The 25,490-nt window shown below is 40.5% G+C and overlaps 1 protein-coding gene across 3 annotated transcripts in view; it reads right to left on the bottom strand.

The window, feature by feature from the left end:
- Positions 1-25,490, bottom strand: part of TEK (TEK receptor tyrosine kinase) — a 106,467-nt gene that overhangs the window by 58,852 nt on the left and 22,125 nt on the right. For all 3 annotated transcript variants that reach the window (XM_043566797.1, XM_043566795.1, XM_043566796.1), the window contains exon 2: positions 1,327-1,638. In XM_043566797.1, the coding sequence (XP_043422732.1) occupies positions 1,327-1,638 (312 nt within the window). The remainder of the gene's footprint in view (positions 1-1,326; positions 1,639-25,490) is intronic.

Here is a 25,490-nt window from a genome sequence, read left to right as displayed (position 1 = left end):
TGGCCAGGCCTGGGAGCCCTGGGGTAAAATAGAATCATTAAATAATGTTCACAACACTGTCTCCTCCAACTGCCATCAGGATCGGCCTAAAGATTTAGCTTAGAGCCACTTGTATTTTGGGAGAAAGTCTCTATCACATCACTGCCTTGGGGAGTGGTAGCAAAGAGTTATACATGACCCCCCTTCCCCCCTGGCCCCCAGCACCCCCTGCGCCCTTTGCAAAAGGCCCTCGACATCTCCCTTCAAAGCTCTGGTGTTCTGTGAGCTAAGTGTGGTTATTCAACTTTCAAAATTAAATCATGGTCTCTTTCCAAGAACAGTATACCGCCTGCAAAAAGGGCCTCAGTTCTTCATCCCTCCCTGTCACCATAATCTTTGCCATTTCGTTGTGTGATGCCCATCCATTCTGACTTTAAGTTCAGCTGTTTGACTTTCTTTGGGCAATAAAAAATGAGACAGAAGTGAGAGTATTATACTACTGAGACTGGGTTTCAAGAAGCCTTGTGTGTTTCCCTTTCTTCGCTGGCTCTTGTGCCATCTCTGTGAGAATATACCTAGGTTAGCCTGCAAAAGGATAACAGACACATGGAAAAGAGCCAGGCTGGCTCAGCCAACGCCAGCATAATAAGCCTACAGGCAGCCAACATCCATGTGTGGGAAAGCCCACTCGAGAATGGCAGAGCCACCTATCAGCCCCGCTGACTTACACTCATAAGCTATATGTGCTTGCTGTTGTATGTCACTGCGGTTTGAGGTCATGTGACACACAGCATTACTGTGGCACCAGAAAACTGATACATTAAGTCACCAATGAAGCTGAGTTATTGATAGATGCTTCCCCTTAAAATTTCTTATCTCTACCACACTTTCCCCTGAAAACATTCACTTCTATTAAGAATACTCAGGGGCAAGCAAAACAAAGAATCAAATGAAAACTCAATGAGAAAGCTCAAAACGGCCAATATTTTGGCACGGACAGTTAGTTGTCTCCATAACTGTGATTTTCTATTACATACATGTAACCTGTTCAGATCTCCATAAGGGTCATGAAGCTCTTAGTACAAAATATAATATAGTTCATCTCATGACCTAGGCACAGTGTCTAGTGGAGGGGCTGAATGTGCAAGAAGTGGACTGGCCAGTCTCTTTTATCTCTAGTGCTATACATGTATCAAAGACAAGCAATGCCTGGAACGAGGCAGACAAGGTCTTCAAGCTCCACATTCACACAGCTCATGCCCAGTCTCTGAGTGAGCAACTGCCAAAACAAAAGTTGTGTGTGAGTCTCAGCACACCTCACCTGCCCACGACTAAGGGGCATGTTACCTTGCTGGCGCATCTTCATGGTCCGTATCCTTATTGCTTCTCCTCGAACTCGCCCTTCACAGAAATATGCACCATTGATTTCACTAGCCTTTTCTCTCTTCCAAACGACTTTTTTAGCCCATTCTCTGGTCACATCTTGAGTAACTTCCAGTGGATCCTGGTGCTGGTTCATTAAGGCTTCAAAGTCCCTTCCTATGGTGATGGGCTCATGGGGGCGCCATCCAGTGGCAATGCAGGTGAGGGATGTTTCCGCATCAGACACGAGAGGTAGGGAATTGATCAAGATCAGGTCCATGGCACTGTCCACTGTTCCTAAAAAGAAAGCACATAATCTATGAGGAAGGTTATTACCATGGCCCCACAGATGAACTGATTTTTACAAAGCCCTGTCTAAAAATAGCTAGGGAGCAGTCTTTCTAATGCTACTCTTCCATAGGACAAGATCCAAAACTCTTTACTGTGACCATCACTCAGACACTACTCACCAGTCCTGCTCCACTGCACACCCTAACTACAATGAACTATCAGTTATTCTCCATCCCCAAGACAAAGCTGTGTGTTACAAATCTCCACCCACTAAAGCGTCTGGGACATTAGTTAAGAATTCAGCAAATGCTCGTTGAGTTGAGATAAATTCATAATAGCATTATTGTCATTATTAATGATAATTAATAATTATCATTATTAAAAATTAATGATAGGGGCACCCGGGAGGCCCAGTTAAGCAGTCAACTCTTGATTTCATCTCAGGACATGATCTCATGGTCATTAGATCAAGCCCCACATCAGGTTCCATGCTAGACGTGGAGCCTGCTCAAGACTGTCTTTCTCTCTCTCTCTCTCTCTCCCTCTGCACCTCCCCTGCTCACACAGGTATCTGCTCTTCCTTTCAAAACAAATTAAATAAAGTAAAAAATTAATGATAATGTGGTACTGCCACAATAAAGCATTCTAAAAAATATATCAACTCTACACACAGCATGCTAACTTTATAGACTCTCATTGTTACCAAAGACTTGTCCAATTCCATATTAAGTCCCACAAGACAGAAACTGAGCGAAGTCCACCTTTCTATCTGAGCTTCATTCACTTCATCTTTAAAACAAGGCTAATAAGACCCATCTTACAGGATTCGTGTGAAGATTAAAGGAGATAAAGTATAAAACTTACTAAGTACTGTGTCTACTACATACAATGACCACTATTTCAGCTCTCTTTATTGTTTTCTGAACACCTATGTCCAAACCTCAACCCTCTCCAAATGTAGTTAAGAAATCCTATCTGGTCTTTAATAGTTATTCCATAAATAATGAAGCACATTTTAGAAAATAAAATCCTTTCTTTTCACTTTCTGTCCCTCCTCTTCTTTCCCTCCCCTACTTCTCTTTTGATGTCCAAAGTTTTTAAGATGAACAAATGAAATCTGTGCCCATTCTCTCCTCTCGCTGAGTGTGAAAAACTAGGGATGGAGGATGTTCTGGTGCATGTGATGGTTGGTCCCCAAGTCTACATACAATGATCAGGAGGCTGGACAGGTCAATCACATTGGGTGCCAAGGACCAACTGGGGTCTCAGAGACCTTTGTGAAGATGTCAAGCGATTCAAGTAGACTACATGTTATTTCCTTTAATACCCATTAAATTCTCCCAACAACCCTGTGACGTGTGCACCATTATCTGACATTTCAATATGAGGAAATGAAGGCTCAAAGGATTGAGTGGAAATTCTGTCTTCCACAGCTACTGAAGTCCTAGCTAGAATTCAAACTCCCATAGATCTTTCAGTTCCTTAGATACACTATGCCCTCTCCTACCTCAAAGACTTTGCACATGCTGATCTCTGCAACTGGCTCTGCTCCTTGCATGGCTAACTTCTGCTCACCCTTGGAGCCTCTTCCTAAACACCTTTCTCACAGATGGCTTTCCTACCTACTTGATCTACACTATCTGTACACTCTCATCCTGTTACCCTCTAAACGGCCTCCTGTTTGTTTCCCGCATAATGGTTACCACACTCTGGGACTATTTTATTTACTTTCTCTTCTCTTAGATGGTAAGTTCCATGAATACAAGGATTGAAGCCATTTTGTTCACATTGACACATATAGGAATACCCTGCCTAGGTCCCTTATGTAAAGGGTTACTAAGCATTTGCTGGATTAGTGGTTGGGTGGGTGGATGGATGGATGGATGGATGGATGGGCAAATTTTATTCCAGATCTGTCTGATTCAAATTCACCATTCCCACTTCTAGAATAGTAAGGTTAAAAGTGAAAGTACTCTTCTGAGTCTAAACTGACCTTCTTGCCCATACGTAAAAGGCTGTTTTGAGAATTAATGGAGTTTAAAAAGCAAATGCTACGATTTTTAGAAAATGCCACAGAGAGGTTATCAATGATTGTGGAGTAATGGGAGCTGACTGGTGTCCATTTATGAGAACTTTTTTAGCATCTGCTTATGGTAAGCATTACATCTGCCACGAAGTCCTCATACAATTTTTTCTAATGGCAACCGCCAATGTTGGGTGCATGCAGTGATGTTCTGAGAATAATTCAGTTAGGACTTAGACTTTTATCTCATCAATTAGGAAGAATGCCAAAGTGAAGTCTTAATGTAAATGTTAACTCAGTACATGGCACTGAGGGAGAAAACCTCACCTAGAATGAGTTTCCAAGCCTGACCCTGTAGCATCTATGTTGCGTCAAGCCTCAATGGTAACTTTAAGATCTCCAGAGAAGAGACAGTGGTTGGGATAAGGAAAATGTTGTAAGAGAGGATAAGCTAGGAAAAGTAGCAGTGGAATTACAGCCTCTAAATGTAACACTGGAGCACAGCCCCCACTTCCACATATACATCCAGCTGTGCCTCTGGGGGAACACCACCTCATCTCCTGCGCTCACTCATTCCAGGCATGTCCCCCGAGAGAGTCATCAGAGGAAGGAAACACTATAATTCTTTCAGCTCCAGTTCAATCCAGCCCCATTTCTAGGACCAGTTGGGTGGCTTGCCAAGACCGAGGGATCTGCTCTGAACTCACTGAACTGCACTGGCACTGGCTGTGGTTTATTTAATGACTTTAGGAAATAAGAGAGAAAGCAGTTGATTTGAAGAGACAGCCACACTTCATCTGTAGATTGTTTCTGGGTATGGATCTGGTTTCTTTTCCCTTTTGTTCCTCCCAGCTCTCTCCCTCTACTTTGAGTGACAGAAAGGGAGATTGTGTACTACGAGCGTCCAGACTTGGCAATGCTTTCCTACCCTTACTCAGCATGCCAGGGACAGGAAGCCCTCACCCACCAGTGAGCTCTCTGTCCTTTGTTATGGCATTTACAATAAAGTATCACAAGGATTTTGTATATGAGCTTTGGAAATGAGAAGAAATAACTACCAGATTCCTGGGATGCATCTTAAAAATCTTTAGTTTTCCCAAAACAAGAGCACATATTTGTACTTGTCTGTGTATGCCTGAAGAAATTCTGGAAGGTGACACATGAAACTGAGAACAAGAGGGATCCATTAGAGGAGAGTGGGGTAGTTGGGGGACAGGGTAAGAGGGAGGTTTCTCACCATGTACTTATATATGCTGCTTTTGAACCATTGGAATAATACCTACACATAAAAATTAAATGTAAAAAGTAAGTTATTCCTCTAGCCTTAAAAAGATACATTTGGGAGGGATTCAAGAGCCACAGAAATATATATGTCTCTCATCAGTGGTCCCCACATCTACCCCAAATCTCCTTGGATTTCATCCAAATAATGCATTCTCTCTTTCTCTCTTTTTTGGACTAATAGGAAATGTGATGTCATTCCACAATGCCAGAGGGAAAAACATGGGTTTAAAAAAATTTAAGAACAGAGAGAAGAACAATAGCCACACTTAACCTTTCTTTTTGTTTCAAATTATTGCTTTTTGGGGGGTTTTAATTTATTTTGAGGGGGCGGGGCGTGCATGCACGCACACACAAACAAGTGAGACAGAGGCAGAGGGAGAGAGAGGGAGAGAGAGAGAATCCCAAGCAGACTCCACACGGTCAGCACAGAGACCGATGTGGGGCTCAATCCTATGAACCCAACCGTGAGATCACGACCTGAGCCAAAACCAAGTCAGACACTTAACCAACGGAGCCACGCAGGCACCCCCCACACTTTGCCTCTCAAAGAGAATAATGGAGCAGGGGCCCGAATGCAATGGGTACATCTGTGGCCTGTGGCTTCCTGAAAGAGTTCAGCCAGTGACACTGAAAGGTGTGACTACAGTCTCATAGCTGGTGCCACAGAGGAATCTGCTACTAGGGACATTTTCCTCAGAAAAATGGCCAAAAGACAGACCCCCATCTGAGCTCACACCAATATCAGCAACCGTGCCTCACATCTTTTCCTCCATCACAGCACGGTCTTCTCTAAGTCCTGCTGGGGACCACTGTGGAGCTATTTTGCCACGAGCCTAGTGTGAAGGGCTCTGCTCAGATTTAGTACTTAGTTCATTACACTTCTATCATCAAGGCTAAGTTTGCTGTAACTAAGTCTGCATGTTGAATTTCACACAGCTTTTATATTCTGGGGATTGGTACTATTTTTCCTTAGCAAAGACCTTGCAAACACTTCTCCATATTTGCCTAAAATGTGTCTTATTTACCTTCCATCATGACATGGCATCCGCCAAGTTCACAAATGATCATCCATCACAGTGGAGACATAACAACATCCTAAAATGTCATTTTGCTCATTGTATTTTTGGTGTGCTATACAGCCCATCATCTAATCTTTCACAGTAACATTTGCTTATTAAATTGCATGTGGTACACTGAAAATTGCACTTCGATTTTCTCATTCAACATTGCTCTGAATAATACCTCAAAAACCAAGAAATAGAAATATTTTTATTTAAAAACGGTCACAGAAAAATAGACGCATAGATCAATGGAACAGAATAGAAAGCCCAGAAATAAACCCCAATTATGTGGTCAATTAATCTTCAACAAAGAAGGCAAGAATATGCCATGGGAAAAAGACAGTCTGACAGTCTCTTCAACAAATGGTGCTGGGAAAACTGGACAGCAACGTGCATGAATGAAACTGGACCACTTTCTTATACCACACACAAAAATAAATTCAAAATGCATTAAGGACCTGAATGTGAGACCTGAAACCATAAAAATCCAGTAAGAGAGCATAAGCAGTAATTCTTCTGATACTGGCCATAACAGCCTCTTTTTAGATATGTCTCCTGACGCTAGTGAAACAAAAGCAAAAATAAACTGCTAGGATTACACTAAAATAAAAAAGCTCTGCACAGCAAAGCCAACAACTAACAAAATTAAAAGATGGAATAGGAGAAGATATTTGCGAATGACCTATCAGATAAAGAGTTAGTATCCAAAACATATAAAGAATTTATACAACTCAACACCAAGAAATCATAATAATCCAAGTAAAAAATGAGCAGAAGACATGAACAGATGTTTCTCCAAAGACATACAGGTGGCCAACAGACACATGATAAGATGTGCAACATCACTTATCCTCAGAGAAATACAAATCAAAACCACAATGAGATATCTCCTCACACCTGTCAGAGGGGCTAATATAAAAATCTCAAGAAATAACAAGTATTGATGAGAATGTGGGAAAAAGAAACACTTGTGCGCTGTTGCTGGGAATACAAACTGGTGCAGCCACTGTGGAAGATAATACAGAGTTTCCTCAAAACATTTTTAAAAAGAACTACTCTATGATTTAGTAGTTGCACTACTGGGTATTTACCCTAAGAATACAAAAACACTAATTCAAAGGAATATAGGCACCCTGATGTTTATAGCAGCATTACCTACAACCGCCAAATTACGGAAACAGCCCAAGGGCCCATAGACTGATGAATGGGCAAAGAAGATGTGGTGTATACAGTAAAACCTTGGATTGTGAGTAACTTGCTCTGTAAGTGTTCTGCAAGATGAGCAAACATTTCTAATAAATTTTAATTTGATAAGCAAATGATGCTTTGCAATATGAATAGCACATGATGCCAAACATAACATGATCACAACTGAGCCAATGGTTATTCTCTCTCTCTCTCTGAGGGCTTGTGGGTGATCATCTCCCATGCTCAGATGCTCAATCTCAGGCCACGGTGTTTGGCAGAAATTTGGGATTTTTCAAAATGTTGGAAGGTGTCCACAACTGGCTCTCATGTATTTTTTGTCATTTCTAAGCACCTGTGGACAGTCCTTTGCTTTTCCATACAAGAGGAAGCTTAAGAATGCTTTGCTTCATTCTAGGTCAGGCTGCCTGCAGATACGGACCCTTTCTTCTGCTGCCTTATTGCAAGTTACATTAAATGTAGTATATGACAAGAGTTTATTAATTCTTTACTGTAGTCAACATTGTGCGAGCGTATACAATGGCCCCCATTGTACGCAGAAAAAAATTCAATTGAGCCAGCAGTGATTCCATTAGTGATAGTGAAATTCTTCCTACACAATAACCCTCCTCTCTCTTGTCTCCCTCACACCAGCCATGAAGGTTTTCAAAGGTAGTGCAGGTTAACTTATTTTTTGTCATATTTTGTATTTGCTTTATTATTTTGTATTATATTACAGTATTGTAATCATTTTTATATGAATATTTTTTGGGTTATGGAATTTGCTTTGATATACAAGTGCTTTGGATTACAGGCATGTTTTTGGAACGAATTATGCTCACAAACCAAGGTTTTACTCTATATACAATGGAATATTACTCAGCCATCAAAAAGAGTGAAATCTTGCCATTTGCAACAACAGGGATCCAACTAGAGAGTATAATGCTCAGTGAAGAAAGCCAGTCAGAGAAAGACAAATACCATATAATTTCACTTATGTGTGGAATTTAAGAAACAAATGATTGAAGGGGGAAAAAAGACACAAAACAAAAAACAGGCTCTTCATTATAGGGAACAAACAGATGGTTACCAGAGGGGAGATGGGTGGGACCATGGATGAAATAGGTGAAGGGAATCAAGAGTACACTTACCTTGATGACAGCACTGAGTCATATGTGGAAATGCTGAATCGCTATATTGTACGCCTGAAACTAATACAACACAGCACGCTGACTACACTGGGAATTAAAATTTAAAAATAATAACAAAAAAGTAAAAGATGGTCATAAAAAGGATTATGGACCTAAATCAATATCCATATGATAGAACTTAATTTTTTTTTTAATTTTTTTTAACGCTTATTCATTTTTTTGAGAGACAAAGAGAGATAGAGCATGAGCAGGGAAGGGGCAGAGAGAGGGAGACACAGAATGTGAAGCAGGCTCCAGGTTCAGAGCTGTCAGCACAGAGCCCAACGCAGGGCTCGAACTCACGAACTATGAGATCATGACCTGAGCCGAAGTCGGACACTCAACAGACTGAACCACCCAGGCTCCCCAGAACTTTAATGAATTAGAAAGTAGAGACCGAGCTATTTTTCAAACTGTATTTCAAGGAGTTCTCATTCTCTAAAATGTTCCAGAAGTTTCTGAGACCGGTGGAGGAGAAATTAACACACATACACACTCTCAAAGAGACTTTTAACTTTTACCTGTTTTTTTACATTTACACTTCACATAGCTTTTATTTGGGAGAAAAATGGTTTTGCTAAAATAAAAACATAAAACCTCCAAGGCCATCACTTTTAACTACTTCTCCTCTTACAATCAAATGAAACATTAAATATGATTATCAATGCAAATACATCCCAATGCAGCACAACATGCTTATTCTAATTAGCCTCTCTTCCCACATTCAAGTTAGTACTGCTGCAGACGGTGAAGTTCTAATTAACCCAGCTCCCTGCTGACAGGCTAAGCGTACAAACTAGGTTAAATTACTGCATACTGAAGTCATTTTCTTGTGCTTATCACCTTAAAATTGTGGTATTGGTAGTTTCACTGATATGTGTTTGGAATAAGATAACATGTCTTCAGAAAAACTATCTGTATGATTTCCTGGAAGTTTGATATTGACTACATTTAAAACCTTTCTGAAGTGTTCTTGAATGTCTCACCTTTGTAATAGCAGTAGATATCTTAAACTTCCAAATATTTAAAATGTCAGTGAGTACTACCTTAGCCAAAAGCATTTCTGGTATCAAGGGGATTAGCTAACAGCCAAAGAAGCTGAGACAACCCACAGACTATCCAAGATATTTGGTGGAATCATTTGGATTTTACTTTACTTCTGTTGTTTATTTTTTTAATGCTGTCCAAAAAAGGAAAATTCTCTATAGTTTAAAAACTTCTCATTACTTCTTTGTCCACCCATCCACTAAACAAACTTACCGAGCACCTCCCTTGTGCTGTACTTGGAGATACAACAATGAATAAAACAGATAATCTCAATCCTCATGTAGTTTACAGGCAAATGTGAAAGACAGATGTGAGAAATTAAGCACATACATAAATATAACACTGGAACCATGATAAATACTGTGAGAGAGAATTACAAGGTGCTATGGGATAGCATAATGGTGAACTTAATCAGACTTGGCTGGAGTAGGGGAAGGGTTTGAGGACCAGGCAAAGCTCCCTCAGGAAGTGACATTTGGCCAGAAGGAGAGTTCCACTTACCCAGGCAAAGCAAAAGGGATATGAGAAGACAGAAAAGTTTTCCCCAAAAGGGAAACTATGGAGCAGGGTTTTAAGAATGAATAAGTGTTTAATAAGACTCGCTTCTAGAATGTTCTTTCTTAAGTCTACCCTAAAGTTAGCATTAGTTTCTTTTTATTGGATCCTAAGAACTACTAGGGCCATTTCTAGATGTCTATGTTAAAGTATTTTCAGTATCCTCTCTGCTTTTTGTCTCCTCTGAAGAAATCCAATTCCCAGGCATACTTCCAACACTTCAATCTCTTTTTGGTCTCCATGATCTTTTTATGTATGTAGTAACTGTCTGAGCAATAACTTCATCCTCAAGTTTCCTTAAGAAGGTATTGGATAAATTGTCAGGCTCTGTGCTGCCAGCTCAGAGCCTGGAGCCTGCTTCAGATTCTGTGTCTCCCTCTCTCTCTGCCCCTCCCCTGTTCATGTTCTGTCTCTCTCTGTCTCAAAAATAAATAAACGTTAAAAAAATTAAAAAAAAAAGAAGGTATTGGATAATTAACGAGAAGATAGCAAAATGCACAAGACTGGAAATAACTAAAGGAAGTTATTTTATTGTGTAATTGGGACTTTGGAGTTAGACAAGGACATTCCTGATGTGAATAGGCTGTGTCGAACAACAAACTGTTCTCACCCATGAGCTGTGCCAAGCCAGTTTACCCAAAGGGCATGGCTGTTTCCCATCCCTGCTTCGCAGCCAAATAGAGTCCTTGTCTGTCTCCTGGAGGAAATGGCATCCTTTCCCCATCTTAGAACACCAGAAATTTTCTATCCAGGATAAATAACACATGTTCTAGTTAGCATTAGTCAAAAAAAGGTGGGGGGGTGCCTGGGTGGCTCAGTCAGTTAAGTATCCGACTTCAGCTCAGGTCACAATCTCACTGTTGGATTGGAGCCCCATGTTGAGCTCTATGCTGACAGCTCAGAGCCTGGAGCCTGCTTCGGATTCTGTGTCTCCCTCTCTCTCTGCACCTCCCCCCTCGCACTGTGTCTCTCTCTGTCTCTTGAAAATAGATAAATGTTAAAAAAAAATTGAAAAAAAAATTTTTAAAGATTGAGCATCATTCAGTTGGCAGGAAACTTCTTATTTTCAGGGAATAGGCAGAACGTCTGCAAAGTGAGACTTCACTAATTATCAAGCACATATGTGCACTTAAATGCAAACTCTATTCTGTAAGGCAGTGGTAGAGGAAGCATCATACCACCAAATCAAGGCTTGTTTAAACTGGAAGGGACTTCTGAGATTCCCTGGTTCAAGCCTCACAATGTATACAGAGTAAACTGAGACCCAAGGAAAAGAGAGTGTTCAAGGGTCACATCAAAGACAGCAGAAAAGCCAGGCCGCAAGTGCTGATTTCTCTCCAGCGCCCTTTCTCTCACTGGGGGTAGCTGTCAGTGTAAATGGACACATCTTTTTTTTTTTTTTTTTTTTTTTTTAATTTTTTTTTTTCAACGTTTATTTATTTTTGGGACAGAGAGAGACACAGCATGAATGGGGGAGGGGCAGAGAGAGAGGGAGACACAGAATCAGAAACAGGCTCCAGGCTCTGAGCCACCAGCCCAGAGCCTGACGCGGGGCTCGAACTCACGGACCGCGAGATCGTGACCTGGCTGAAGTCGGACACTTAACCGACTGCGCCACCCAGGCGCCCCAATGGACACATCTTTGATGTGAGGGATTTTGAAATGTTTACAAATCTGGCAGGATAGTACCTGGAAAATCCTGGAGCTTGGTAGAAACTGGGGCAAGGGAGGAAAGACACTGAGGAGAGGCAGCCAAAAATCTGGAAAGGATACAGGACAGAGAGATTGGGAATATCCGGAAATGAAATTTGATCACCTCGCAAATGCCCCCTGCCCCCGCCTTACAATGCTGTCTTACCATCTTTCCTGTCCACTTCACCCCAAGAGAAGAGTGCTCTCTAATTTGACCATGTTCATCCAGTGCCAGGAAATGAGTCTGGTGTGAGAGGAATCCACATTTGGTGCCAGACCACCTTTTCTCTCTGGCTCTCATCCAGACTCAATCACCTGCCAAGTTCCCTTCCACCCTTATGCTGCCCAAAGGTGGGTGTATCTACTTCTACAACCAAATAGCTATATCTTCCAAGACAGAATTAAACAAAACTCTTTAACTCCCCCATGCCCTGATCTCCATCTCCCGATTGAGAAGCCAATTTGATTGATTTGCTTGCACAAAAAAGAGAATAATCAAGAAGAGCCTAAAGTGACAACCCACTGAGAATTATTAGAAAAGCAAATCAAAGAAATGAGTCTGTAATGGAAAAAGTCCAGGATCGTGATGGTCTCTACAAGAAGACCGACAAAGGAAGAGGGTTAGCCTCACCAGCAGGCCTCAGATTATACCACGCAGGGACAAAAGCTAGCACTCTTTACCACACACTACTTAATAGGTACTAATGCTAGGTAATTTATAAACTTTGTACACCTGACTTCTTATAATACTAGTGAAGAAAGGTATTTATATTCCATTTATAGGTCTATTGACACCAACCCTTTTTGGGTTCCTGGACCCAATTCCAAAGTGGGGGGAGGGGTTCCCCAACATACCACACCAAGCAATTCTTGGACACCAACAAGGTGTCTGAGATTCAATCCAATTCTGTCATTATGCACCTGGAGACAGCATCGGATTCCACAGAGTAAGGGCTCAGTCCTGTAAAACTGCCCACTACCCATCCCCCTCCCCATTTGGGAGAGTAGTCACAAGTCCAGGCTGTCATCTGCACATCTCCATTGGGCTACAGACTGGAGGCTCCAAAACCCTCCTCCTTGGACTTGAGGTGCCAGCTGTTGTACTCCTGACTGACTTACTAGAAATCACAGGTCCCCAGGACCTCCTTAGGTTCTTTTAATTTGCTAGAGTGGCTCACAGAACTCAGAGAAACACAATTACCAGTTTATTAAAGGATACGATAAAAGACATGATGATATAAATCAACAGCCAGATGAAGAGGTACCTAGGGAAAGGTATGGAGAAAGGGCCAGGAGCTTCCATGCTCTCTTCAGGATCCAGACGCTTTCTGAACTCAGTCCTTTTGGGTTTTTATAGAGGGTTCATCACATATCCATGATTGCCAAAGTCATTGACCATTAGCTGATTCAACCTCCAGTGCCTACCCCCTCCCCAGAGGTTAGGGAGTAAAACTTAAAGTTCCGACACTCTAACAGAAAAAGACATTGTTACATGTAAAACCTGAAGAGTTAATATATATGATATATAAGTAAATTTTATAAAAAGTAAAATTAGTGGCAATTCACCGATGAAGAAACACACATAGCCAATTTGTAGGTTGAAGACAAAGTGGTTGCAATATTTTGTATTTTCTTGGAAATGCATTTGTAGGACATGTTTGTAATATCTACAATAACTGTAAAGTTACACAAAAGCTAACCCTCATTCATCATTTATTATATGACAGGCCCTGCTTTAAGTGTATTCTTCATAATAATCATCATAGCAATCTTATGGAGTAGGTACTATATCTTTGTTTTCCAGAAAAGGAGATGAAGGCAGAGGAAGGTTAAGTACTTGGTCATTGTCACACAGGTAATTAGTGGTAAAACTGAGATTCAAATTTAAGCAGACGGGCCTCAAAACCCATTAACAATTAAACTTTACTCATATGACACCATTTCACATCAAAAATGTATCTTTCAACAATTCAGCGACAAGAGGTTGGTCTTTTCAACAAATAGGGTTGCAACAATTGGGCATCAATATGCAAAATAACTGAGCCCTGAACTAAAACCTCCAACCTTAAAACAAAAACTGATTGAAAATAAATAGCATAAAATGTAAAAATATGAAAATTTTAAGACACAGGAGAAAAATCTTCATGATGTTGGTCTTATGTCATGAGTTGTTAGCTATGACACCAAAAGTGTGATCCATAAAGAAAAAATGGACAAATTAGATTTTACAAAAATTTTAAACTTTGGTCCATAAATGATAATGTTAAAATAAGAAGACAAACTACAGCTGGGAGAAGATATTTGCAAATCACGTATCTGACAAACAACTTGTATCCAGAATGCATTAAAAAAACTTTCAAAACTCATCAGTAAGAAAACAACTCATTTTTTTGTTTTAATGGGCACAGGATTTGAGACACTACACCAAAGAAGACATATGGATGGCAAAAAAGCATGCAGAATTAGGGAAATTGTAATTCAAATCACAATGAGATACTACTACATACCTATTAGAATGGCTAAAAACAAAACAAACAAAAAAACCTGGTAATACAGAGTGTTAGCTAGAATGCGTGGCTGGTGGTAATGTAAAATGGATGGTCCAATCACTGGGGAAAATGTTTCAACATTTTTTTATAAAGTGAAACTTACATTTATCGTATCACCCAACAATGCTACTCCTAGGTATTTACCCTAGAGAAACGAAAATTTATGGTCATACAATGAATGTTGATGATAGCAGCTCTATTTATCTACCATCACTCAAAGCTAGAAATATCCAAATGTCCTTCAACAGATGAATGCATTAACTAGCTGTGGTACATCCACACAATAGAATACTACTCCACAACAGTAAGGAACAAACTTTTGAAACTTACAACAACATGGCATTAAGCCAAGTAAAATAAGGTACTATCAGAAAGCTACATATTGTATGATTGCATTTATATGACATTCTGGAAAAGGAAAGCATTTTGAGGATGAAGAGAAGGGATTAGAGCAGGGGAATAGAAGTGGGAGAGAGGTATGTGTACACTGGGGCAGTACAATAAGATTTCTGGGGTGATGGAATGGTTCTGTATTCTGATTGTGGTAATAGCAGTTGCACGAATCTATACATACATTAAAACTCATAGGGCTGACTCTTAAATACTGAGAACAAACTGAGGGCTGATGAGGGGTGGGGGGAGTGGAAGGTGGGTGATGGACACTGAGGAGGGCAGCCGTTGGGATGAGCACTGGGTGTTGCACGGAAACCAATTTGACAATAAATTTCATACAAAAATAAATAAAAATAATAAAATAATAAAATAAACATTAAAAAATAAAAGATATATAAAAAAATTTTAAAAACTCATAGGGCTAAACACACACAAAGTCAATTATACTATATATTAATTTTTAAAATTATACTCAAAATGTATCGTGCATAATGACCAGTAAAAATACGCAAAGACATGGCAAGGATATTCATCACAGCCTACGGCCACAAACTGGAAACAACACAAAATTCATGAAAGGAACATGGCTGAATTAATGATGGCCCTTATGTGTAACAGAATATTGTAAGTTGCATGGAGTTATGTCCCTGATATATTAAGAAAACAAGTTGTAAAAAAAAATAATAAAAAAATAAAGAAAAGTAAAGACATCGCAAAACAACATCCATGATCCCATTTTTGCCAAACTACAGAGAAAAGACTAGAAGCCATACGCCAATGTAGTAACAGTGGTACCTCTGGGTAATGAAATTGCTAGGCTTAGAAATGAAGAGTGGGGTGAGGAAGAAGGTAAATTTTTGCTTACTCTTTCACATACTTAATGTTGTATTTCTTTTATAATTTAAAATAAGTATTTTTATTTATAGAAAAGCATATACAATAAATCAATCTAGTGGCAGGGTTCTAATTAATAACTGACTTGTCTGTCTCCATGAGCTTCCTGAAGAAAAGAACTGTTTTGTTCATCCTCAACTCTCCAGCATCAAGCACTATGTTTGACCGACTGCTCATACTCTCAATATATTTAAGTTGAAATGGAAGAATTCCAGTCATGGAAAGTAATACATCTTAAACCCAGGTGACTCTTTTGTGAATTACCAATTGCCTGGCAGCATCAATAGGATAGTGGAGTAGTTAAAAACTCTGGTATTGAAATTTTGTCTCATTGTACTCAACTGTAAAATGGGAGAACATCTAAATCATTGGCTTCTGTGTCAAGGACTATTTCTATGAGCATGGCACGAAGCCAGTTTGACCACGTGAATCTGTATCAAACTAGGGTCTGTCTTAGTCTCAGGGAAAGGTCTTCTGTTTCTGTTTTCTTTTTTTTTTTTTCTTCCTAAGTCCCCTTGGAGCGCAAGCACCCACCCACAAAAGGAAGAAGTGCTAATGGCTTTGTGTCCTGCGGTGCGCCTGCCCTCCCACACACTTCAAACCCATATGGGCAGGAAACAGGCCGATCCTGAGCTAATGAAGATTCCCTTTGTTTCCTTCAAAAGTACTTTGATTCTTGTCCCCTTTCTTACAGAACTGACCTTAACAGGAAACCAATTCTCTTCACATGCAAGAAAAGCAGTTTCACAACCAGCTTGGTGGCAAGGTGGTGGCCTTGGAGGAGCACGGGGACTATTTGGAGATAACATAAGCCTTGGCTCCACTGGCCTTCGCCAGCTGACCCGTCAGGGAAACCACTCACCTAAACAAATGCTCCCTACCCCCACCCCGTATGTCTCAGAATTCACTTTTACATTTTCTTCATTGTCTTTAGTTTTTTTTTTAATATTTTTTCTTTATTTTTCAAACGAATGAGGGCTTAGAGAAATGTTGATTTCATGTCTAGGGAGGGAAAGTACGAGATGAGCCTGGCACATTGTATTATACCAGAAAACCAGGAAACTATCAAACACTAACAGTTGGTCAAAGAGTTGGTCAAAGAGACAGAGACAGAGTGTAAGCGGAGGAGGGGCAGAGAGTGAAGGAGACACAGAATCCAAAGCAGGCTCCAGGCTCTGAGCTGTTAGCACAGCTCACTTCTCTTTACTCTTCAACAGGACAGTGGCTCTGCCTTTGGAAGCATCAAATGCTCTGGCTCAGCAGCCCCTCATTGTAGAAGAGGGCTCAGGGGCCTCTAGCCTTGTATCGTTTCATTTAGAAATTCCTTCATTGCAATTCTGGAATCTGTTGTCCTCTGGGCCTTACATAAATTACTTCTGTAAGTGGAAGTCTTACTTCTGCAAACAAAGCAGCTTGTCTGGTCCTATTCTCTCCCCTCCATCAAAAAGAAAAAAATCCTGGGACGCCTGGGTGGCTCAGTTGAGCATCCAACTCTTGATTTCAGCTCAGGTTATGATCCCAGGGTTGTGGATCGAACCCTGCATCCGGCTCTGCACTGAATATGAAGCCTGCTTAAGATTCTCTCTCTCTCTCTCTCTCTCTCTCTCTCTCTCTCTCTCTCTCTCTCTCTCTCTCTTTCCCTTTGCTCATCTTCCCAGCTCACATTCTCCCTCATTCTCTAAAAAAATTTTTTTTTAATATTTCTTAAAATCCTTTGTATTTCCAAACTACAGACACATTTGCTAGGTGAAATACCAACTAAACTTTATGTTGGCTTTTCCCCTATCAAACTGCAGGCCTGAATGACTCAAGAGGTGCTAGTCTGTGTGTCTTCCTTAAAAGAGGATTCTTGAGAAACCCTGGGTGTCACAGTTAATGGATCACTTTGGGCCCCTGCCAGGCCCATTTATTCCAGTGACAATGACATCATTTCAAACATGTCGGCAACTCTTCTTAAAGGCCCATCTTTGGACTCTCTTTGCATGAGCTATACTCCATGCCTTCACTGCCCTCCTCCAGAGCTTCTATGCCCACACTCAACTGGCTAACTCTTGCTTAGTCTACACATACCCTGGCTTATGCTCTCACATATCCTGGGAAGCCTCCTAGATGCCACAGGGCAGGGGCTGTGTCTCATGGGTGGCACAGATGTGGCACCTAATAGGTATGGCAGTGTGACAGACTGTGATTCTATTTATAGCAGCTGCCGGGAATTTTATCACTGTAACCGTTTAGGAGAAGGATTCCTTTATCTTCCCAATTAGACAATGTGGGATGTACTTAGATTTTTCTGGCAGCCTGGAGACAGAGCCTGTCTGTGCAGTCACTTGAGGGAAAGCAGTCCAAAAACACGAAAGGCAGAGAAGCAATTGCATTAAATACTCAAGTCGGATACTCTGGGCATAGATAAGCTGGGTGCATTTTTCAATCAAATTTAGAACACGAGTTTAAAAGTCATAGCGTAAGAGTCTCACCTGCTAAGGCCAGGCTGTTCCTCAGGTCTGTTTTGACAGGGTGTGGCCCTCACCAGCCTGGCTCCTACCTTCTCCACCCTGCTCTGGGTCCATGGAGGCCACCTGGGTTCCACTGGGTGCAGCTAGTAGGAAGCCCCAGAAGGAGAGAGGAGGGTGGAAGGAACAAGTTTGTTCCCCCCACGCCGGGGCTCAGCCATCTACAGAAACCACAGCTCTGGTGGACAGTCCTCCTTTGCCATTTCTCTACCTGGATTCAATAAGTGTTCCCTCCCCTGTGCCTTCAAGTCCACACTCATTTCAAACAACTCTCATTTTTCAGTCAAGGCCTTTATGTAAACGCAATTTTGTGCTGATGTCTGATAACTAAAACAGATAAAACCATGCTTCCTGTGGCTTGGCCCGAGACTGGATCCCAGCTTTGTACCTCCTCTCCCACCCTGGAAGCAGGCCCTCAGGCCCCTCCCTAGAGCTGCTATATTTCTTTAAGCAGCACCATTTGCAAATTGGTATCATCAAGTATTTGCTAGTTTGGTGTTTCAATAGCAGTGTGTCAAGTACACACAAGTAATTACTTAGAGTTGTTAGTAATATAATAGCTACAGCTTATCAAGTACGTACTATCATTCAGAACTTTAAATGCATTGTTTTACATAATTCTCCCAGCAACCATATCAATTAGTCATTTATATCTCCATATCATGGGCAGGGAAACTGACGTAGACAAGCCAAGTAAACGAGTGACTACATGAGATCTTAAATGTAAGCCATCTGGAACAGAATGAAATTTCGTAGCTCTTCCTTTTCCCTGATGGAGAGCTTGGCACAGGAGGCTCACCATATGCATTGTTTTAGGAGCCATATGCCTTGGTACTTGGTCATCCCAGTAGAGGTACAGGAGCACTCCATGAATAACACCATGAATCTAAAATAGCAGGTTTCCCTTGCATCTAATTTCCCATTCACCTTTCTTGCCAAAACTCAGCAAGTGGCCGTGACCTTAGCCCAGAGATTATGGCCTGACCAGGGCTACAGAAGACCACATTTCCATGTTCACAGTGAGCTTACCAACTCCCAAGGCTTCAGTTATCACTTATTCCAAAACTAGGTCTCCGGCTGTAACCTCTTCCCAGCTACAAACACAGGTGATGAAAATGCCTGCGGACACCCAGACAGGCATCTCGAGTGTAATATGACTACAGCGGACCTCAGCATCTTCTCCTGTTTTAAGCTTCTCTCATAATCTCTTAAGCTTTCACCTTTCCAATCACAGATGCCGGAAAACTCTTGAGTTACTGACAACTGCCTTTCCCCTCACTGTTCATAGCCAATCATCACATTCTATCCATTCCAGCTCTACTTTTTCTCACACATTCAGGCCCTCATTGTTTCTCACTTGAACTACTGCAGAATTATAGTGCCATTGGTCTCTGTAGCCCCAGACTCTGCAGACTTTCCTTCCTGGCCACTGGTGATGCTGTTGCTTCTGCCAAGGACTCCCTTCCCCTACCTACATTTTTCTGTTCAAGTCCAGTCTTTTCCAAGACTCAGCTCAAATTTCAGCGGTAATAGGAATTTGTCTTCCATTATTTTTCACAGCTCACAAAATAAAGTTCAGATCTGCAGACTGCCATAAGTGAACATTCAAACCCACTACAACTGTTTTTTTGAATTAAAGAATAGAGAGGACTTTAAGATATACCAAATGGAGGGGAGCCTGGGTGGCTCAGTCAGTTAAGCATCCAAATCTTGATTTCAGCTCAGGTCTTGATCTCACAGTTCACGAGGTTGAGCCCCAGGTCAGGCTCCATGGTGACAGTGCGAGGTCTGCTTAGGATTCTCTCTCTTTCCCCTTCTCTCTGCCTCTCCCTTACTTGCACACACATGTGCACTCTCCCCCTCAAAATAAATAAATAAACTTTAAAAAAAGATACACCAAATGTGAAGTCATATTTAATTAACAACATCATGAAAGAGAAATAGATCTCCAGATCTCAGATTTTTTTTGGTTTTAATTATTTTATTTTTTTAACCATATTAAGTATACTCTTTAATCCCCATCTCACCCACACCTCCACCCACCCCCCACCCCCTGGTACCATCAGTTTGTTCTCTATAGTTAAGAGTCTATTTCTTGGATTCTCTCTCTCTCTCAATCCCCCTCTTTTTCTTCCTAAACTCATTTGTTTTGTTTCTTAACTTCCACACGAGTGAAATCATATGGTATTGGTCCTTCTGACTGGCTTATTTCACTTAGCATTATACTCTCTGGACCTATCCATGTTGTTGCCAATGGCGAGACTTCAGGGTTTTTTTATGGCTGAATAATATTCCATGGCGTGTGTGTGTGTGTGTGTGTGTGTGTGTGTGTGTGAGAACACACCACTCTTTCTTTATCCATTCATCTATTAATATACACCTGGGCTGCTTCCATAGTTTGGAGGATCTCAGATTTAAGGTGTCATCTGAGTAGCACCTTTGGTATGGACTCTCCTCACTTTCCACTAAAGACAAGAAAACAAATGAGGAATTGTAGCTACAGTGATAACCAAGACTGCCAATCAACCTTTTATCAGCATTTAGTAACCCCAAAGTCCAATAAAATTGGGCTGAAAAATATGTTTCTTTTTACTATTAAAATATTTTTTAATGTAAAAGATGAATCACTGGCTTTTACTCCTGAACCAATACTACACTGTATGTTAATTCACTTGAATTTAAATTAAAAAAAATAAATAGAAAAAAAATTTTTTTAATATCATAAGTACCTCTTAAAATTGAAAATGTGTAACTGGGATCTCAAATTCCATATTAAGCAAGCAAAGATTTAGAAGGGAAAAGGAAGAATCAGAGAAAGTTTAAGTGTGCTGAGCTCCCCATTGGTACCCAAGTATCCAGATATGGTTCACTATTTACTGTTATAAACACAGGAGCATAGGTTAAAGAATGTTTCTGAAAAAACTAAGGGTAACCACTAATAAAATAAAAAACAGGATATATACACTAAAAATGACTAGAGAAGATAAATATCAACAAAATAAAGCCAAATAAGCAAAGGATAGAAAAAAAACACTAAAAGGAAACATCAGAGAAGTGTAAAAAAGTGAAGCATAAAACAGTATTCAGAAATTAAGATTAAACACATTACCTGTGATTTAAATATAAATGTTTAAAATCACCTATAGCAAGTACTCTCAGAAAAAATTAAATCTTCCTAGATGATGCTTATAGGAGACTCACTGAAAATCACACAAGCTTAAAGGCAAGAGATGGACAAAGAATTTATCAAGAAATGAAAAGAAAAAAGAAAATAAAGAAATTTAAAATAAAGAAAACAAGGGTAATTGTATTAGTTTCAGACGAAGTGGAATGCAAGATGGAAATGGAACAAAGTGTATTATATTATGTTGATGGAAAGTCAAGTCCATGAAGAAAGCACAGTGTTACAGATTGTTGTGCTCCAAATCATAAAGAATCAAATATATAAAGAAAAAAAACAGATAAAAGCAAAAAGAGTGGGAGGAAAGCAGAATGGTTTTGGCAGATAGCATCACATCTCTCTCAAATTTTCACTGATGAAGTAGATGAAAATGAAACATGCAATTTGATAATTATTATAAATTATATATACATATATACATGTGTACATAAACACATACATGTATCTTTCAGGTATATCTAACTATACCTTAAATGAAAGAATTCAGCTTCTTTTTTTCCCCAATCATCCAAAGAATATGTACCAAAATTGAGTATATACCCGATGGAGCAACACATTTCAAAAGATCAGTGTGTAAAAGGTAAAACTATACAGCCAAAATTACTCTTAACAATCCTTAAAACCCCAAAAGAGAATGTGCAAGTGCATCATTAGTCCACAAATGTAACATGCAGGTTTTCCTCCAGCACTGGATCAGATCACCGCTGCCTTCAGTGCGAACCAGATGGAGGAGCTGGCTGGTATTCGGGAACCAGGTAGCACAAAAAGAATGCACCTCCACACACTGGTCACAACTGGAGCATGAGAAACCTAGAACAGGGTCCGAGCTCAGTGCAAGGGAAAGCCCAAGTGAAATTATCTGCACCTTTATATACTTTGAGACCAAGTATATATAGCTGGATTTGCCTCATTTAAATTTGGTTTGGCTCCGAGTTAAATACTCAAAATATTTAACAACCTGGGCCAGCCAGATTAAAATGCATGCTGATCTGAGTGCCAGAAAAGGTTCTGAATGGCTCTGATAGGCCGGATATTAACCCTCTAGTTGCTGGGTGGTTGGAAAGTCTAGAGGGATCTAGGCAGCCAAGGTGGCAGGACAGGGGGCATTCAGGAGGAGCAAGCAGCAATTATTTACCAGATGGCACAGAATTATTTCACTCTTTTCACAATCAGTACAAATGAACCAGTACAAAACAGTGGAATAGCAGCCCTGTTGTAATCCATGCATACATATATGCACACACACACACACACTCACACACTCAATTCAGTGAAGTCAAAGAGAAACAGCCCATGCAATACTCCCAAACCACAATAATCCCTTACACAACATATTAAATCAAGTTTAACAATCCATCACTAAACAAAGAAAGACAACCAAACTCTTAAAAATCATAAGCAGTCTTCTAAATAATTACTAATTCTCAGAAAAGATGAGAACTAAAAAGACAAGACTTCTAGAAAATATAAGATAAGAATCTTACTTTCAAAACCACACAAATGAGTCCAAAACTGCTTTCACAGACAAATACATAGCCTTAAATACTTGGCTTATTATTATTATTAAATATAAATAAATCGAGAATTCTCCTAAGGAAACCTTTGTAAAAAGAACTAATAAGACTCAAGAAAGGCAGGGAGAAAGAAAAATAAAGCTAAATACAGATATTAAGAAACTTAAAAAGAGAAAAATGAGAATTCCAAGAGCTAGTTCTTGGTGTGGGTAGAATTCACAATAGCCAGTCTCTGAAGTCTATTTATGAAACTAAAATTGGCAATAAAACAAGAGGTAAAATAGGTGAAAAGATGCTTTAAATCGCAAGAAAATCCCATGTATAATTCTCAACTAATAAATTTGAAAAAAATATATTCATTGATTTTATTAGGAAATATAAATTCCTAAAGTTAAGCTAAAAAAATACAAAGCCTGGGGGCGCCTGGGTGGCGCAGTCGGTTAAGCGTCCGACTTCGGCCAGGTCACGATCTCGCGGTCCGTGAGTTCGAGCCCCGCGTCGGGCTCTGGGCTGATGGCTCAGAGCCTGGAGCCTGTTTCCGATTCTGTGTCTCCCTCTCTCTCTGCCCCTCCCCCGTTCATGCTCTGTCTCTCTCTGTCCCAAAAATAAATAAACGTTTGAAAAAAAAATACAAAGCCTGAATGATCTCATCAAAAATTCACAGGGCTGGGGCACCTGAATGGTTCAGTTGGTTAAGCAACCATCCAACTCTTGATTTCAACTCAGGTCATGATCCCAGCATTGTGGGATCAAGCCCCACATCAGGATCCAAGCTGGGTGTGGAGCCCACTTAAGATTCTCTCTCTCTCTCTCTCTCTCTCTCTCTCTCTCTCTCTCTCTCCCCCCCCCCCCCACCACCCTTCCCTCATTCATGCTGTCTTTCTCTTTCTCAAAAAAAAAAAAAAAATCACAGGGCCAACTGATTTTGCTAGAGAGTTTGTGTAATAGAAAAACATTTTTTGTTGTTGTTTTTTTTAATGTTTATTTAGTTTTGAGATAGAGAGAGAGCATGAGTGGGGAAGGGGTAGAGACAGAGGGAGACACAGAATCTGAAGCAGGTTCCAGGCTCTGAGCTGTTAGCACAGAGCCCAACATGGGGCTCGAACCCACAAATGGTGAGATCATAATCTGAGTTGAAGTTGGATGCTTAACCAACAGAGCCACCCAGGTGCCCTGAAAAACTTTTTTTTTTTAAATAGAAATCTACCAATTCTTTTAAGGCAGAATAATCTTGTTATCTAACCTCAAATAAATAGCTGAAAAATGAAGACTACTCCTTATCTCACTTATGGAAAAGCAAAAAAATCCCAAATAAAATATTAGCAAATCAGTTCAGCACTTTATTAAGTGATTCATCTTCTGTAAATATTCTCTGGATTCCCAGCAGGCAAGAATGGTATAGTAGATCACAAGTGTATTAATAATGTATCACTTAATTGCCCAACATGAAATGCATTGGACCTTTATGAAAACATCTATGAAATTTTACCAAAAGATACAAAAGATTTCAAGACTTGGAGAAATGTACAGGGTTCTTAAGTGGAAAGATGACTCTTCCTAAATTAATTCATAAATTTAAGATAATCCCAATGGGTGTCACAAAAGGAAAGAGTCACTACGATAGGTGTGGAAGGGCTTCAAGAAACAGGTATGTCCGATACTCCATGGGAAGCTGTTTGCATTACCACATCTCTATTTGAACTCATTGGTCAAGTGCATTATACTCAGAAATGTACTATCCGTCTATGTGTCTCTTTGTTTATATCTATCTGTAGGTCTGTGTGTGTCGAAAAATTGTTGCCTTTCTTATTTTTGAGATGAAAGGCTGAGCTGCACATCTGGCCCGGCACCAAGGTGAACAGAGAATGTAGCAGCAGGAGAGAGCAAGGGAGGAGTGCATAAATTAAATTAAAACCGAAGCCCAGTTCCGTGTGGGAGGTAACCATGAGAACATACGCACCCTGGGAATTCACAGGGGAAACCTGGTAGAGGGCATGTGAATTCCACAGAGAGGGATACAAAATTCAGTCTTATCTGGAAAATGTGAACAGTGGCTATCTCTGGATAGTAGTACTGTACACAGAGCATAAAAAGATAAACACGTTTAAATGAGTTCATTGGAAGGGAGGGAAATGGCTTGTGTTGTGCATCCTAAGCCTTGGATTTAGTCATGGCTCTCACTGTGGTGCTGTGTCTAAACTATTTCAGTCTCCAGGTGCCCTGCATCAAACACAGATCACATCACAGTGAAAGGTCAGGCAGGTTAGTCTTGCTGAACAGCAGAGCCAAGCACTATGCAGTTCGAAGCAAGGGAATCAAGCCATCCTGGGTTTGAATCCCAGATCTGCCACATACTACTAATGTAACCCAGGACTATACACAGATAACTCAGCCTTCTATGCCTCTGCTTGGTCCTCCGTAAAGTGGAGGTGATGATACTGACCTTTTAGCATTTCATCATATGAAAAAATCTTTTGTAAATTCTATGAAAGATGTGTTAAGAATGTGCACCAATAGCAATGGTCAATAAACAGTGATGTTGCTGCTGCTGCTAATGATGATGATGATAACGGTGAGGACTTAGGATTCCCTAAAGGGGTGAGACCAGTGAAGAGAAGAGAGACTTCTCCCTGCAAAATAGGCACAACCTGCGCCGCCCCCCCCCCCCCCCCCCCCCCCCCCCCCCCCCCCCGCCGAGGGTGATCCTCCCTGCAGGACCAATCCGAGGCAAAAGTTACAGTTTGTGGTAGTTTTTTATCCTACATCCAGAGAAAACAGGG

This window comes from Prionailurus bengalensis, chromosome D4 (assembly GCF_016509475.1).
Source record: "Prionailurus bengalensis isolate Pbe53 chromosome D4, Fcat_Pben_1.1_paternal_pri, whole genome shotgun sequence".
Lineage (NCBI taxonomy): Eukaryota > Metazoa > Chordata > Mammalia > Carnivora > Felidae > Prionailurus > Prionailurus bengalensis.
The sequence above is the reverse complement of the archived record's forward strand: the minus strand, read 5'-3'. Positions and strand labels throughout refer to the sequence as shown.